Raw genomic sequence first — 18,116 nt, 5'->3', positions numbered from 1 at the left:
GTACAAAATGTGAGTACTTTTCCCACCTCTGCTGTCCGTCCATCAGGATGTCGTTCAGGGACTTCCAGAGGCAGTTCTCCAGGCTGGAGATCTGCATGCTGACAGCAGATGCTGCCCACAGCGACCAGCTGAGCTTCTGGAGCTCCGTGAAGTTTGAGGGGACCTGGAGGAAGGGGAGCACCGCGGGGGGCTGCCGCAACCACCCTAGTGAGACCCCCACCCTGTCTGTGTGTGTGTGTGTGTGTGTGTGTGTGTGTGTGTGTGTGTGTGTGTGTGTGTGTGTGTGCGCGCGCAATATCATTTATTTTGCTGCTTTTGCACAGTTAGCTAGACATTTATCAGATGATCTTAATCCAGACCGACTTAAAATATATAATATAATATAATGTACGAGGAAGCTAAACACACTATTGCTTCCATGCACTGTATGATAGGATGCCATGTAGAAAACAGCCTGGGAATAGAGACACTAGCCATGTTTCCATAAACTTATTCGAATTAGGGAAGCGAATTATCAGAAATACAACAAATCGAATTTAGCATGTTTCCATTTGCGGGTGTCATTCGAATTAGCGATGGTCGCATGAGTTGATCGGGCTGATTTTTTCAGACCGAACGTGAGCACTGCACGTCTGACTGCTGATCGGTCGCTTCACAGTGCACACTCATCCTGCAAGTTTCAGCGTCCTCTGGAAGGTTGCCGATCTGCAAGCTCACAACGCGGCGCGGAGACACGGATGCGAGCTGCTGTGAGCTTGTAGATCGGCCACTGAAGGGTTAGCCACGGATGGCTTGACTCCGGGAGGTGAAAACGGGAGGAATTTACACACGGTCCGTGTCACTCTGTGTGTAACAAACAACCGGTTTGTTTTGTGGGCTAACGCTAGTATATAATGGACGTTAAGCGGCAGGGGAAAGTGTTATATGAGGACGATATGGACCCAGAACGTCATAATCTATTCGCATTTATTGTCTGACCCGTTTCCATTCACAAAAGCGCATTTAGTTTATTCGATAAAGCCTCAAAATCCACCTCCTCCAAGCGGATCATTTCTTTTGCGGATAATGAATGTTTATTCGCATTTTGAAGTGTTTCCATAAAAAGATTTTGCGAATCATTATGAGGCTTTATGGAAACGCCACTTATGTATAAAATGCGATCTAAAGTACATGTATGGTCATTGAGGGTAGGCAAGTGTAGCTACTAGAAGTAGCTACGCTATTATAGAGACCTTGGTCGGTATACAGCGAGTACCCCTCGTATTTATAGTTCCTCATGTGTGATTGGTAGAGTAACCCAAGTTTTCTGTGTGCGTGCGTGTGTGTGTGTGTGTGTGTGTGTGTGTGCACGTGTGCGTGTGTGTGTGTGTGTGCACGTGTGCGTGTGTGTGCATGTGTGTGTGCGTGTGTGCGTGCGTGTGTGTGCGTGTGTGTGTGCGTGTGTGCGTGCGTGCGTGCGTGCGTGCGTGCGTGCGTGTGTATGTGTGTGTGCGTGCGTGCGTGTGCGTGTGTATGTGTGTGTGTGTGTGTGCGTGTGCATGTAACAGACACCTTCTGGATCAACCCCCAGTACAAGGTGGTTCTGCAGGAGGAAGATGATGACCCAGAGGATGAAGAGCAGGCCTGCAGCTTCCTGGTGGCTCTGATCCAACGAGACCGCCGGAGGGTCCGGAGACAAGGAGGGGACATGCTGACCATAGGGTTCGCTGTCTATGAGGTTAATATACTTATATATACTTATATAGACAGGGACAGGACATGTTGACCATAGGGTTCGCTGTTTATGAGGTAATATACATTAATATAGTTATATAGACAGGGACAGGACATGTTGACCATAGGGTTCACTGGTTATGAGGTTATTATACATGATATAGTTATATAAACAGGGACAGGACATGCTGACCATAGGGTTCGCTGTTTATGAGGTAATATACGTTAATATAGTTAATAACTATATTAATGTATATTAACCTCATAAACAGCGAACCCTATGGTCAACATGTCCTGTCCCTGTCTATATAACTATTAGTTATATAGACAGGGACAGGACATGTTGACCATAGGGTTCGCTGTTTATGAGGTTAATATACATTAATATACTTATATAAACAGGGACAGGACATGCTGACCATAGGGTTCGCTGTTTATGAGGTAATATACATTAATATAGTTATATAGACAGGGACAGGACATGCTGACCATAGGGTTCGCTGTTTATGAGGTAATATACATTAATATAGTTATATAGACAGGGACAGGACATGCTGACCATAGGGTTCGCTGTTTATGAGGTAATATACATTAATATAGTTATATAGACAGGGACAGGACATGCTGACCATAGGGTTCGCTGTTTATGAGGTAATATACATTAATATAGTTATATAGACAGGGACAGGACATGCTGACCATAGGGTTCGCTGTTTATGAGGTAATATACATTAATATAGTTATATAGACAGGGACAGGACATGCTGACCATAGGGTTCGCTGTTTATGAGGTAATATACATTAATATAGTTATATAGACAGGGACAGGACATGCTGACCATAGGGTTCGCTGTCTATGAGGTTAATATAATATATATATATATATACTTATATAAACAGGGACAGGACATGCTGACTATAGGGTTCGCTGTTTATGAGGTAATATACATTAATATAGTTATATAGACAGGGACAGGACATGCTGACTATAGGGTTCGCTGTCTATGAGGTTAATATACATATATATTATAGGTGTCAAAAATAACGCGTTAACGGCGGTAATTAATTTTGGGCTTAATCACGTGAAAATATTTAACGCAATTAATGCACGTGCAGCATAACCGACCCGGCCCCATTCACTGCAGCCGAGGAGAACACAGGCTGCACTCTGCGCAGCCTGTTCCCCCTCCCCCTCCCCCCTCCCCCTCTCTCTCACTCTCACTCACTGAGAAGAGAGCAGAGCAGAGGGGGAGACTGCCTGAAAAACAGTTGCTAAAACATCTTGGAAACATTGCTGCCACTGGATTAATAACGGATCATCAATACATCTGAAATAGAGATCTACTACTACCTTTGGCTGTTCAATTGGAGAGGACAACAGCAACACATTAAAATCCACGAGTTTAGGCTTCAACTGCTTGCATTAGATCCAGAGAAATGGTCGCGATCGGATGCGTGATCATTTGTCTTCAACACTGCGCATATTTGCCAGCTGTGTAACATAGGTTAACGAGGCTAGTTGACCCTGGTTTGACATAGACAATCGGCACAGTTTGGCTTGTGCTGCGTGTGTCAACTGAATGAATTATCTGTAGCCCAGAGTAGACAGATATCAAGTAATCATCTCCCCCTCAAACACTTTTAAGTTCCCCAAAATGTTTTTTTCCATCATGAATGACAAACCTACTATTGTTGCATTTAGGCTCTATCTCCCGATTAGAGAGTCTTACTGGTAAACATACATACATACAGTACATACTGTATAAATGTATCCGCCTTATTCCGTCTTTATCTTTCCATTTCCACAACAATATACAGACAGAAATGGCATATTTTGGACATAGTTCGATTCGTGATTAATCATGATTAATTAATTGTTAAGCTGTGATTAATCTGATTAAACTTTTTAATCATTTGACAGCCCTAATATATATATACTTATACATATATAAACAGGGACAGGACATGTTGACCATAGGGTTCACTGTTTATGAGGTTAATATACATATACATATACATATAAACATTATGCCCATACATGAAGATCCCTGTCTGTAGAACCAGTCACACAGATATTGTGTGTCCTGTTAGACATGGGCTTAATATTGATGACATCAGAGATCTCCATGTATGGGCATGAAAGGGATTCTGTCAGAGTGGTTCCCCTGACATCACAGTAACGTCACAGTGATGTGTCAGGACACACACACGCACGCACGCACGCACGCACGCACGCACGCACGCACACACACACACACACACACACACACACACACACAAACAAACATACAATCGTTTTAATATCTGTCTCTCTCTTCTTCACAGATTCCTGAAGAGGTGAGTTCAGTGTGTGCGTGCTTATGCGTGCGTGCATGTTTATGTTAAACATTTTACCCTTTTAATGTTGACATTCAGTTAATGAAGTCTCCTCCCCTCAGTATCGAGGTGTTCAGAGCGTTCATCTGAAGAAGGATTTCTTCCTCCGCCACTCATCGTGCGCTCGCTCTGAGAGCTTCATCAACCTGCGTGAGGTCAGTGCCAGGCTCCGCCTCCCACCGGGCGAGTACCTCATCGTCCCGTCCACCTTCGAACCCGGGAAGGAGGCCGACTTCGTGCTGCGAGTTTTTGCCGAGAAGCAGACGGAGACGCTGTGAGTCGTTTGTTATATTATATAAACCAGTAAGATGCCTACAGGGCGAGGTCGGCCATGTCTTGGCCATCTGGCCAGTGATGCATATCGGACCAGTTACCCATATTTGGAGACCCCTGGTACCCATATATGGAGATCCAAGCCCAAACATGATTACTCAGTTATTGGTATAACTACTGTATATCAATACTGAAATGTTAGTCTAACACTCCTGTATTCAAATTGAATAAAAGTACAAAAGTATTTGCATCAAAATATGCATTTAAGTCCAACAGTGAAAGTTCTCAGTAAGCAGAATGTCCGGTTTAAAAAAAAAAGAAAATAACAAAATAGAAAGTGTGCAATTTGGAAAATGGATGTGCGTTGTGGCGTGTAAGACAAACTGAACACTAACCTGTGTGTGTGTGTGTGTGTGTGTGTGTGTGTGTGTGTGTGTGTGTGTGTGTGTGTGTGTGTGTGTGTGTGTGTGTGTGTGTGTGTGTGTGTGTGTTGTGTGTGTGTGTGTGTGTGTGTGTGTGTGTGAGACAGTGAACTAGATGATGACATCGTTGCTAACCTGGAGGATGAGGTAAGAATGACCATCTTTGATCCTATGTGCCCTCCCCCCCCCACCCCACCAACTAGGCTTTATTATAGGATAGATTGTATAGATAATCAGATTAAACTGTTTATTATAGGATAGATTGTATAGGTAATCAGATTAAACTGTTTATTATAGGATAGATTGTATAGATAATTATTTCACTGTCTCAAGGTGCAATGTTGTGTTTCCACCACCAGGAGGTGACAGAGAGAGACATTGATGATTCTTTCAGAGCCATGTTCGCACAGCTGTCTGGAGACGTGAGTCTGATGAGGATATTAATGATGATAATTATATTTGTTCTGAATTGTTAATTCTATGCATTTGATGTATTCATGGTACCTTGCTTATTGTCGCTCTGGAAGAACTCATTTACCGTCTTTTAAAATATCGACTGAAGGTCTGAACTGTCGTGTCGTCCTTACCTTTTAAGAGCGTCTGCTAAATGCCTAAATTGATGATAATGATAATAATAACAACACTGTTATGTGTCTGTCTGTCAGGACATGGAGATCAGTGTGAGAGAGTTGAGGACGGTTCTGAATAGAGTCGTGTCCAAACGTGAGTTCTGTTAAAACGTATGAATATACACATTCACTGTGTTAAAATAATGAACACACACATTCACTGTGTTAAAATAATGAACACACACATTCACTGTGTTAAAATAATGAACACACACATTCACTGTGTTAAAATAATGAACACACACATTCACTGTGTTAAAATAATGAACACACACATTCACTGTGTTAAAATAATGAACACACACATTCACTGTGTTAAAATAATGAACACACACATTCACTGTGTTAAAATAATGAACACACACCTTCACTGTGTTAAAATAATGAACACACACCTTCACTGTGTTAAAATAATGAACACACACATTCACTGTGTTAAAATAATGAACACACACCTTCACTGTGTTAAAATAATGAACACACATATTCACTGTGTTAAAATAATGAACACACATATTCACTGTGTTAAAATAATGAACACACACATTCACTGTGTTAAAATAATGAACACACACATTCACTGTGTTAAAATAATGAACACACACCTTCACTGTGTTAAAATAATGAACACACACATTCACTGTGTTAAAATAATGAACACACACATTCACTGTGTTAAAATAATGAACACACACCTTCACTGTGTTAAAATAATGAACACACATATTCACTGTGTTAAAATAATGAACACACATATTCACTGTGTTAAAATAATGAACACACACATTCACTGTGTTAAAATAATGAACACACATATTCACTGTGTTAAAATAATGAACACACATATTCACTGTGTTAAAATAATGAACACTCACCTTCACTGTGTTAAAATAATGAACACACACATTCACTGTGTTAAAATAATGAACACACACATTCACTGTGTTAAAATAATGAACACACACATTCACTGTGTTAAAATAATGAACACACATATTCACTGTGTTAAAATAATGAACACACACATTCACTGTGTTAAAATAATGAACACACATATTCACTGTGTTAAAATAATGAACACACACATTCACTGTGTTAAAATAATGAACACACATATTCACTGTGTTAAAATAATGAACACACACATTCACTGTGTTAAAATAATGAACACACATATTCACTGTGTTAAAATAATGAACACACACATTCACTGTGTTAAAATAATGAACACACATATTCACTGTGTTAAAATAATGAACACACACATTCACTGTGTTAAAATAATGAACACTCACCTTCACTGTGTTAAAATAATGAACACACACATTCACTGTGTTAAAATAATGAACACACATATTCACTGTGTTAAAATAATGAACACACATATTCACTGTGTTAAAATAATGAACACTCACCTTCACTGTGTTAAAATAATGAACACACACATTCACTGTGTTAAAATAATGAACACACACATTCACTGTGTTAAAATAATGAACACACACATTCACTGTGTTAAAATAATGAACACACACATTCACTGTGTTAAAATAACTAGACCTTACCCGTTCGAAGATATGTGCTCATGTGCAGAGTGTGGGTTGTGGGGAAAGTTACTGTAACTGGTGTGTGCGTATGGCGATGTATGCGCTTGCTCCACATAGTTTTTTCATACCCGTTGGAAGATGAGACACATCAAACGCACCCGGTGAAAGTGTGTGTGAGAGAGAGAGAGAGAGAGAGAGAGAGAGAGAGAGAGTATTCCTAAGAGAGAGGGATGTGTGTGTGTGTGGGGCTACAGATCCCATGGCCTGGAGGAACGGACCGTAACCCTGGCAACAGACAGCAGAGTTCAACAGAAGTGGTTAAGAAAACGCTAATAAACAGCTTTAATTTGGGAGAAATGAAATTCGGGCTCCGTCACCGTTGGTATAATGCTAATGGCCAATACCATGTGAACTTTGGGATCAGTTGCTGAAGCGAGTGAATAGATAAACGTAGATAAGCGTGAGCGTTAGAGCGTTAGAGCGTTAGAGCGTTAGAGCGTGAGTTTGCTCCTTTATTAGTAGGATGAACACACATTCACTGTGTTAAAATAATGAACACACACATTCACTGTGTTAAAATAATGAACACACACATTCACTGTGTTAAAATAATGAACACACACATTCACTGTGTTAAAATAATGAACACACACATTCACTGTGTTAAAATAATGAACACACACATTCACTGTGTTAAAACACATGAACACACACATTCACTGTGTTAACATAATGATCACACATATTCACTGTATCCATTAAAATAATGAACACACACATTCACGGTGTTAACATAATGAACACACACATTCACTGTGTTAAAATAATGAACACACACATTCACTGTGTTAAAATAATGAACACACACATTCACTGTGTTAAAATAATGAACACACACATTCACTGTGTTAAAATAATGAACACACACATTCACTGTGTTAAAACACATGAACACACACATTCACTGTGTTAACATAATGATCACACATATTCACTGTATCCATTAAAATAATGAACACACACATTCACGGTGTTAACATAATGAACACACACATTCACTGTGTTAAAATAATGAACACACATATTCACTGTGTTAAAATAATGATCACACATATTCACTGTATCCATTAAAATAATGAACACACACATTCACGGTGTTAACATAATGAACACACACATTCACTGTGTTAAAATAATGAACACACATATTCACTGTGTTAAAATAATGAACACACACATTCACAGTGTTAACATAATGAACACACACATTCACTGTGTTAAAATAATGAACACACATATTCACTGTATCCATTAAAATAACCAACACACATATTCACTGTATCCATTAAAATAATGAACACACACATTCACTTTATCCATTAAAATAATTAAAACATGAACACACAATCAACCCAGTGTTATGCTGTATTGGTCAGTGTTAAATGTATTATTACATTATTATACTGTATATATTTATGATGTGTTGAATGTGTGAATACAGACAGAGACCTACATACTGATGGCTTAATGTATTGATATGTAATGATGTGTTTAATGTGTGAATACAGACAGAGACCTACAGACTGATGGTTTAATGTACTAATATGTAATGATGTGTTTATGATGTGTTGAATATGTGAATACAGACAGAGACCTACAGACTGATGGTTTAATGTTTAATGTGTGAATACAGACAGAGACCTGCAGACTGATGGTTTAATGTTTAATGTGTGAATACAGACAGAGACCTACAGACTGATGGTTTAATGTACTAATATGTAATGATGTGTTTATGATGTGTTGAATATGTGAATACAGACAGAGACCTGCAGACTGATGGCTTAATGTATTGATATGTAATGATGTGTTTATGATGTGTTTAATGTGTGAATACAGACAGAGACCTGCAGACTGATGGTTTAATGTATTAATATAATGATGTGTTTATGATGTGTTAATGATGTGTTTATGATGTGTTTATGATGTGTTTATGATGTGTTTAATGTGTGAATACAGACAGAGACCTGCAGACTGATGGGTTCAGCATGGAGTCCTGTAGAGCCATGGTCAGCCTCATGGATGTATCCTTTTTAAAGTCCTAGTCTAAAGTCCTGGTCTAAAGTCCTAGTTTAAAGTCCTAGTCTAAAGTCCTGGTCTAAAGTCCTAGTTTAAAGTCCTAGTTTAAAGTCATAATCTAAAGTCCTAGTCTAAAGTCCTAGTCAGTCCTGTAGAGACATGCATGGTCAGACTCTTGGATGTATCCTTTAACGTCTAAAGTCCTAGTTGAAAGTTGTTCTAGTCTAAAGTCCTAGTCTAAAGTCCTAGTTTAAAGTTCTAGTCTAAATTCCAAGTCTAAAGTTATAGTTCAAAGTCATAATCTGAAGTCCTAGTCTAAAGTCCTAGTCTAAAGTCATAGTTCAAAGTCATAGTTCAAAGTCCTAGTCGAGTCCTGTAGAGTCATGGTCAGTCTAAGGTGCTATGTGAAGTCCTGGTCACTGTTTAACAGTGTGTAGTCAAAGGTGTGTACATTCTTTAACAGTGTCTGTTAGAAAGACGGCAGTGCCAGGTTGGGTCTCATTGAGTTCCAGGTTCTGTGGAACAAAATCAGGAAGTGGCTGGTGAGGCACGCACGCGCGCGCGCACACACACACACACACACACACACACACACACACACACACACACACACACACACACACACACACACACACACACACACACACACACACACACGGTTGCACCACTGACTGCAAATGTGCTTCATTACAAGATTTTTCCAACTGTGTACAACTGTGTATATAGTTGCGACCGTATGTCACATTTAACTATGAAAACTAGTACGTGAGTAACACCTCAATGTCGTTGACCTGTTTGTTGACATTGTGACATCACATTGTTGTGACATCACCTCATCAAAGATCTAACCCCGGATAACCATACATAGAGACAACTGGATGATCATCTAGATCTCCATACATGGAGCTGACCTCTACATCTGATTCCCAGATGATGCCCTGTTAGGACAACCACTCTAATAGAATCCCTTTTATGCTCATCAATATTAAGCCCATATTGCGCCCTTAGGCGTCTTACTGGTATAGTATAGTATAGTAAAGTGTAGTATAGTAATGGAGTAAATGTACTTGATTACTTTCCCCAGGGCGTGTTCAGGGAGTTTGATCTGGATAAATCTGGATCTATGAGTTCCTATGAGATGAGACTGGCTCTGGAGAACGCTGGTAAGAAAAACATGACATTCCCAAATCAATAATTTGATTTCAATACATTTACCCCAATTGATTCCGATGAATTTACTATATACTTTTTTTGTCTTAGGAATGCAACAAATACAAAAAATATTATTGAACTAAAGTCACCATGGCATGAGTAATCAATAGGAAAAAAGTAATTTGGGGGTGAACTACTCCTTTAAGCTCAACAACAGGCTGTACCAGATGCTGGTTGCCAGATACTGTGTGTGTTTTCAGGATTTAAGCTCAACAACAGGCTGTATCAGATGCTGGTTGCCAGATACGCTGACGGAGAAACCATCGACTTTGACAACTTTACCTGCTGCCTGGTGAAGCTGGAGGCCATGTTTAGTGAGTAAACTGGTTTTATACTAGTTAAATATTAAAGTTTAATACTAGTTCAATACTAGAAAGCAATTACAGCTCGTCCCTATTGGCCGGAAAAAGTCCAAAGTCATGTGAGCGTTTTAAAGTTTAAATCACGCTATGCAAAAGTATGGCAGAGTAATGTGACGCCAAAGTTTATTTTTCCCCCCCATTGAAAGTCAACGGCCGAGCTGCACGTTTTGATGTATATATTGCGGGGGTGGCGTAAATCGTGCAGGAGTTGTTACGTGCTGAAATGTATGGGATCAATAACTAACTAATTAATTATGTTGGATTACAATAAGTGTTTTGCCTTTGCATAGCAGACACACTTAACTAGTTAAATACTAGTTACATACTCGTTATACTCAGGGGTCATCCTTGTCCAATTATAGATTTTGTTTTTAATGTCATGTTGTTGTTGTTCTGTATTTCAGAGGCCTTCCAGCAGTTGGACCGGGAGAATACCGGGACGGCACAACTCAACATCTCTGAGGTACACACGCACACACACACACACACACACACACACACACACACACACACACACACACACGCACGCACGCACGCACACACACACACACACACACACACACACACACACACACACACACACACACACCAGAGCCTTGTATATTACAGAGAGAGTCGCGTCACTCCTGTTCACTTCATGGTTCTTCTACATACACATCTATTGGTGAATAGTGATAGTTTACAGAATGCATTGAAGTCTATGAGGGAAAAGTGACATTTCGCCTTACATGAACCACGCGCTGTTTCTGACCCCGCATTGGAAGAACTCTCTTTATAAGGCTCTGGCACACACATGCACGCGCTCACACACACACACCACTCACATGCAACACGCATGTGTGCATGCCTGTGTGTTTTAGCTGTCAGACTAGTGTGGTCGCAGTTAGTATGAAATCGCCCACCTCATGTCTGTCCGTAAGTCTGTGAGTCTGTCAATACACAACACGACCGCGTGGCGTGCAGGTTGCCTCTTACAATGTGACACCCCACAGAGACACTGTCTAGCGCCACCCGATGGTCGCTTCTCGCCCTTAAGGTGTGTTTCAGTAAAAGTAGCAATACCACATGGTAGAAATACTCTTTAACAAAGTAAAAGTCCTCGATCCAAATGTAGCTTGAGTTAAAGTATTGGCATCAAACGATACGACGAGTGCAAAAGTAAAAGTATTTGTTCAATATGCAAGAACGTTTATGATTCTGACTATATGACTATACGAGATATTTTGAAAATGTGAAATCTACAAGCTGATAAGGTGTGGCCTTGCAGTGCGCTGTGAGCTTATAGATCGGCTCACTCATATGAAGATCAGGTTGGAAATGGCTGAAGTAATCCTTTAAGTACAGTACTTGAGTAAATGTACTTTAGTTACTTTGTGTTTGTGTCTACAGTGGCTGTACATGACCATGTGTGGCTGACGAAGCTCTGTGATTGGCTGGAACCTCTACGAGTCGACAGGAAACAGGATGTAGATGACAACCACTGGAGGCTCTCTCTCTCTCTCTCTCTCTCTCTCTCTCTCTCTCTTTGTGCCTGCATCACCACACCTGACCTCTAGATGGAGCTACAGTACTACTAGCAACAATTAGCATGACCGCACACATGTATCCATACTGTCTCCATTAGAGATATTCATTTACATTGTTACTATTATTGTACGGTTATGCTCCACTAATTCAACTATTAGTTTTCTATTAATCATCCTTTTATCACTGACATACTTCTACCAAAGAACATATCATACAGGACGCTATTTTGGAATCCCTAGGAGACGCTTGTGGAGGGAGCGCTTGTTTTCTGTAATGAGGACGGAGGCGCGCCGTCTCAGGCGACCTTGAGCCACGTGATACACCGCCGAGCTAGCTAAATCGACCGAGTCGTCGTGTCGAGCATAGCGAAGGTCGAATGAGCCGACTCAGCGCCGTCCGAGTTATGTCAGGATAGGACAGAATAGTAAATCTTAACCCCGACGTTCGGCATCTCCACGCGTTCCAAGCGAACACAGCGAGCGCTCCCGACCTCCGTTCAGCCAATCACAAGCCACGGATACTGATTTATTCACCCCCGTATCCCTACGGATTCCATTATCGCATACAGGATGGGGGGGTCTTGTCATCTGAACGGTGACACATCCGATTATTTATTTTGCCGGTGTCTCTAGAGACCCTAGTCGTCCAAACGGCACCCTAGTCGTGATTTTTGTCATGTTTTTTTACTGAATTGACATGCCGTGTTTGACCTTTGAGCTGCTGCTATAACCCATGGTGCATGATGGGAATTTGAGTACGAAATGCCAACTACACTCTTAAAGGAGAAACGACTATGATTATAAAGATATATCACATAATTAACAGTGCTTATGCATCTGATCAAAAGGATACATGAGTAACGGTGCTTATTAATGTCAAAAGGGTTTATTTAACGGTTTGGACCGAAGTGGCATTTATTTATTAATATGTTTATTTATTTATTTATTCCATAATTTATTTCATGTGAGGAGTTGACTAATTTAGGAACATGTCCTGCCTTGATATAATAATCCATAAGCCTCCTTTTTATTTACATTATTGACACGCCTGTACATCTGAGTCATATCAACATATAGAAGTGATTCATGTAAACATGAATATAAAACATATGATAATATATTTAACATTGTTCTACAGCAGGGGTTCTCAGTGGGTGCAGTGGCACCCTGGGGTGCTGTGATGCCAGTCCAGGGGTGCCTCAGAATACTTTGATAATATTTGGAATTCATCAATATCACTTCAGTTTAACCAGTTTAGGCGAGTCAATCAATGAAAAAATACCACCTAACCCCCAAAAAATTGTAACAAAAGATTTTTCAATGGATTCTGGTAGTATTGGGCAAGCTAAATAACATACTAAAATCAACCTCCCAGAAAGCCGCCATTTTCATTTTCGTCCGAGATGGCGGCGGGGAGCCTAAAATGGCTATACAGTATCTCCAATGGAAAAAAGGTTGCAAATGTTTTTTCAACTGATTCTGATACTTTTGGACAAAAGAACAAAAATTAGATAAATATACCTTCCGGAAAGGCTTCATTTTCAAGATGGCATAACTGGCGTCTACGATGGCTGCCGGGAGCTTAAAATGCCTTTAAACTGGTATGTGTAAAATGTGTAAAAAAATCATAACAATTTTGCACTTTGTTACAGCGTTTTGGCATGGTGTCAGGTATGGCCATATGTGTTAGACTTAATAAAACAGACCTGTGTTGCACTGTACTTGATGCAATCTTTTGCAGTCTTTGCACCAAAAATAGCTGATCTACAAGCTCACAACATGTCACTTTGTGGCACATTGTGAGCTTGTAGATGTGCTATTTTTTGGGGGGGTGAATGTAAATGTAAGGTTCTATAAAGTAACAATAATAATTCATTAAAAAGATATTTACAGAGGTGACCTGAGACAGAAATGACCCCTGGACTAAAGACTGGAATCACACGATGATGATGATGATGATGATGATGATGATGTCGCTCATTTTAAATTACTTAGTCATTATAAAACATGTATCACATTCACATAAACTCATCCTAGAACACTTTGAAGATTGATTAAAGGATACAATAAAATAAAATAAAACATGTTTCCTGTGTAATCATTACTGTCTGTCTGTCTGTCTGTCTGTCTGTCTGTCTGGGTGTCTGTCTCAGCTCTGTTTAGTGATTATACAAAGCAAAGCAATCTGTTTGGTTTAAATAGCTATTATTTTGCCATCTTACCCCTCTCTCCCATAAAACAAATAAATAAAATAAAAAAATATAAATATTAAAGAAACACAGTGTTTCCCATTGTTTTTTATTGAGACTTTTTATTCAAACCAATCAATTTAAATGTGTAGTCCAACCAGGTAAATGATTACATTTAATGATTCATTAATATAAATGATTTCATAATGATTTAAACTAACACAATATCATGACTGTCAGGTGGGAACCTCGTATAATAATAAAATAATGTCCAAAACCGATATGGACAAAATAATGGATCCAATCGATGTAGTTATTATTTATTATTAATAACCTGTGTTCCAATTGATATTGAGTCACATCTCCTTTATGCTTTTCTTTGGTTCAATATTTCATCATAAATCACACTTACAATTAAACAATTTAACTTTACCTTTCAATGATACGTTTTGTTTAAATAATAGTGAAAACAGCTGATCTAGAGCTCACAATGTGTCACAGTGTGACACGTTGTGAGCTTGTAGATCTTTTTGCATCAAATAGTTGCATGAAGTAAAATCAATAAAAAGTTGAACTATAACAAGGTTTCTGCCTGGCAGCAATGATGTCATAACGATTGAATGATTAATTAATATAAATGATTACATAATAATTAAAACTCACACATTATGGCTATTAATGATCTGTTAACCTCTTAAACTCTAGGCTTAGTCGACTGGATTACCAAGGACTAAATATATCTGGGGAAATAGCAGATCTACAAGCTCGCAGTCACAGTGTGTTGTTGTGAGCTTGTAGATCCGCTATCCGTACTGAATGTTAACCTCAGAATAGTGTGGTGGTTCGTTCAGACACCGCCCGCCAGGTAGGCCCTGCACGTCGGAGAAGCGCACCCTGGACGGGAGAGCGAGGCCCAGCAGAGCGGCGCATTGTGTGGGCCAAGTCATTGAAGGGCGTTACATGCCGGCCCACACGCTTCATCAGGCACAAGCATATGCACCTGTGGGTTACTCCAAACACAGGTGGCATAAATAGAAGCCTCGCTCTCTCCCCCAGTCTGTGCTGGGATCTCCGACGAGCGAACATGGGCAGACAGGCGGTAAGAACCACCATATTTCCCTCTCCACCGCATATTTCTGTGTGAAGCGCATTATAGTAATATCCCTTCTACTCATTACTTCTAGGCATGGACTGGGAGCGGTCTGACACTGAGGAGTGTAAACCTGGATCACTGAGGAGTGTAAACCTGGATCACTGAGGAGTGTAAACCTAATTCACTGAGGAGTGCGTACCTACCACTGGAGAGTGAGTACTCGGCGACCTGAGGAGAAGGACCGGGAAAAGGAGAAAGCAGCCTTACCAACCGGACCCCCAGGGAGCCACCCCGTCCCGTTTTGTTGAGTAGATCTCACTTCCCTTTAAAACTTACCTTGTATCCGTCAATTCTCTGACCCTAGGTCCATTAATCCCCGTGTTCATTTTATTTAGAAGATAGAGAATTAGACGGATTTATTTGAGAGCGGGCGCCCCATTTACCTGTCACCTGTAGAGAGGAATACTCACCTATTACCTGTGGGAAAGAAATACTTTACCTGTCACCTGTAGAGAGGAATACTCACCTATCACCTGTGGGAAAGAGAGACTTTGCTAGACCCCTACTCACCTATTACCTGTGGGAAAGAAAGACTTTGCTGGAACCATACTCACCTATTACCTGTGGAAAGAAACCCCTTTATTCTGACTCTTACCTACCCCCCTGACCCCCCCACGAAGAGGAGAAACGGCAACCCCCATCCGGGGAAGATTCTTTGTTGATTGATTAAAAGACAATTTGAGTTATTCACATTTCTGTTGTACATTTATGCTACGTTGCATTAAATTGCTGTTGTAAACTAAAAACTGCTTAATAAATGCCCGAGTTGGCAACGCTGTCCATGCTCTCTTGTGTCTTGGTTTGGGTTCAGTCACCACAATAGTGACTGTAGGGTTGAAGGGGTTAATATCAATGATAGATAATGATTGTAATTCACACACATATTATAATGATTACATAATCAATGATTTTATGTAAATGATAAACATGACTATATCTTCCATTCAGATATTACCAGTAATATTAAAGGTTATTATAATGATTACATAATCAATGATTTATGTAAATGATAAACATGACCATATCTTCCATTCAGATATTACCAGTAATATTAAAGGTTATTATAATGATTACATAATCAATGATTTATGTAAATGATAAACATGACTATCTTCCATTCAGATATTACCAGTAATATTAAAGGTTATTATAATGATTACATAATCAATGATTTGTGTAAATGATAAACACGACTATCTTCCATTCAGATATTACCAGTAATATTAAAGCTGCAGTAATAAATGATGTTCTTTGGTTATAATGTTACAGCTCTATATTGTGATGATTGCTCGACTGTTCAGATGGGACACCAATTTCAACCAGTCAGGAAAGAGAACCCATAGATCAGCTTCAATTCCAATTCAGTTGGCTTTTCTTTTTTCTCTTTTTTCTCATTATTCTCTCCCCTGTATCAGTTCTCTCTCCTGTATCAGTTCTCTCTCCTGATTGGATAAAGAGGGTATCCCGACCTGAACATATATTTTATGTTTATTAAAGAGTCTCCTGTTACTGAACACACATTCTATAGCAAAGATTACCATGATATAGAAATAACCCTAATTGTGACAAAGAAACCACCACTCTTAATTTAAATGAACACTCAACTCACACAAATATCACACTTTATAAATGATTATATGATGTATGAGTATATTAAGATAACATCTGTTTCACAAACATGGCCAATTAACCTCCTCTTATTTAGATATTAACCTCTTCTTCCATTTAGATATTAGATATTTAGACATTACCCATAATGTAAAGAGGGAAGCATTCTGTCAGCTTTGATAATTGTATTTAACCTAACCTAACCTAACCTAACCCTTTGATTGTCTGTGATTGTTTATTAGGGCCCGAGCACTGCACAGTTGTGCGAAGCCATATTGTAATCGTAATTAGGGCCCGAGCACACACAGTGTGTGAGGACCCTATTGTAATCGTAATTAGGGCCCGAGCACACACAGTGTGTGAGGACCCTATTGTAATCGTAATTAGGGCCCGAGCACACACAGTGTGTGAGGACCCTATTGTAATTGCAAAGATTATTATTATTAAATTAGTTCGTTTCAATTTAAATTACCCATACTAAATGCATTACATTTAATTATATAATATGAGTTACATTTACAAGCCAATACTATTTACTCAATAAAATTGATTGTAAATATTTGCCATAATTGTACTGAGTAGATCATGTGTATTGTTTTTAAGAGTGCGCATGGACTTTATTTCATAATTCATTATTTCATGAATAGTTTTAGTTGCATTGGTTTCCTTTGATGAGGAAGAAGGTTCCCATGGCAACCCCCAGCAGAGCGATGGTCAGCCCCGCCCCACAGAACACATCTGGACCCACACTGGACTGGACCTGGACCTCCACATCTGGAGAGACACACACACACACACACACACACACACACACACACACACACACACACACACACACACACACACACACACACACACACACACAACACACAGCTGTAATGATAAGCCCCGCCTCCTATGTCTTCCTATTGGCTGAGCTTTAAACATCCATAACTCCAGTTTGCAGCATTGTAATGTCTCGGAATTTGGTATGTGTACTTACACGGCCAATAGGAATGATCTGTATTTTGTCAAAACATAGATTTTAAGA

General features: G+C 39.6%; 1 protein-coding gene across 1 annotated transcript in view; it reads left to right on the top strand.

Moving 5' to 3' along the window:
- The window catches only part of LOC308282505 (calpain-1 catalytic subunit-like), a gene marked incomplete at both ends in the record, with an annotated part of 29,972 nt that extends 17,946 nt beyond the window's left edge, over positions 1-12,026 (top strand). The window contains 13 exons of the mRNA XM_080722870.1: positions 47-207; positions 1,548-1,717; positions 4,039-4,050; positions 4,152-4,363; positions 4,892-4,931; positions 5,144-5,206; positions 5,450-5,507; positions 8,977-9,041; positions 9,510-9,578; positions 10,121-10,199; positions 10,449-10,562; positions 11,015-11,073; positions 12,000-12,026. Coding sequence (XP_080578996.1) covers positions 47-207; positions 1,548-1,717; positions 4,039-4,050; positions 4,152-4,363; positions 4,892-4,931; positions 5,144-5,206; positions 5,450-5,507; positions 8,977-9,041; positions 9,510-9,578; positions 10,121-10,199; positions 10,449-10,562; positions 11,015-11,073; positions 12,000-12,026 — 1,129 coding nt within the window. The remainder of the gene's footprint in view (positions 1-46; positions 208-1,547; positions 1,718-4,038; positions 4,051-4,151; positions 4,364-4,891; positions 4,932-5,143; positions 5,207-5,449; positions 5,508-8,976; positions 9,042-9,509; positions 9,579-10,120; positions 10,200-10,448; positions 10,563-11,014; positions 11,074-11,999) is intronic.
- Between the last annotated feature and the right edge of the window lie 6,090 nt (positions 12,027-18,116).

Source organism: Nannobrachium achirus (genome assembly GCF_963921795.1).
Source record: "Nannobrachium achirus genome assembly, chromosome: 3".
Lineage (NCBI taxonomy): Eukaryota > Metazoa > Chordata > Actinopteri > Myctophiformes > Myctophidae > Nannobrachium > Nannobrachium achirus.
The sequence above is the reverse complement of the archived record's forward strand: the minus strand, read 5'-3'. Positions and strand labels throughout refer to the sequence as shown.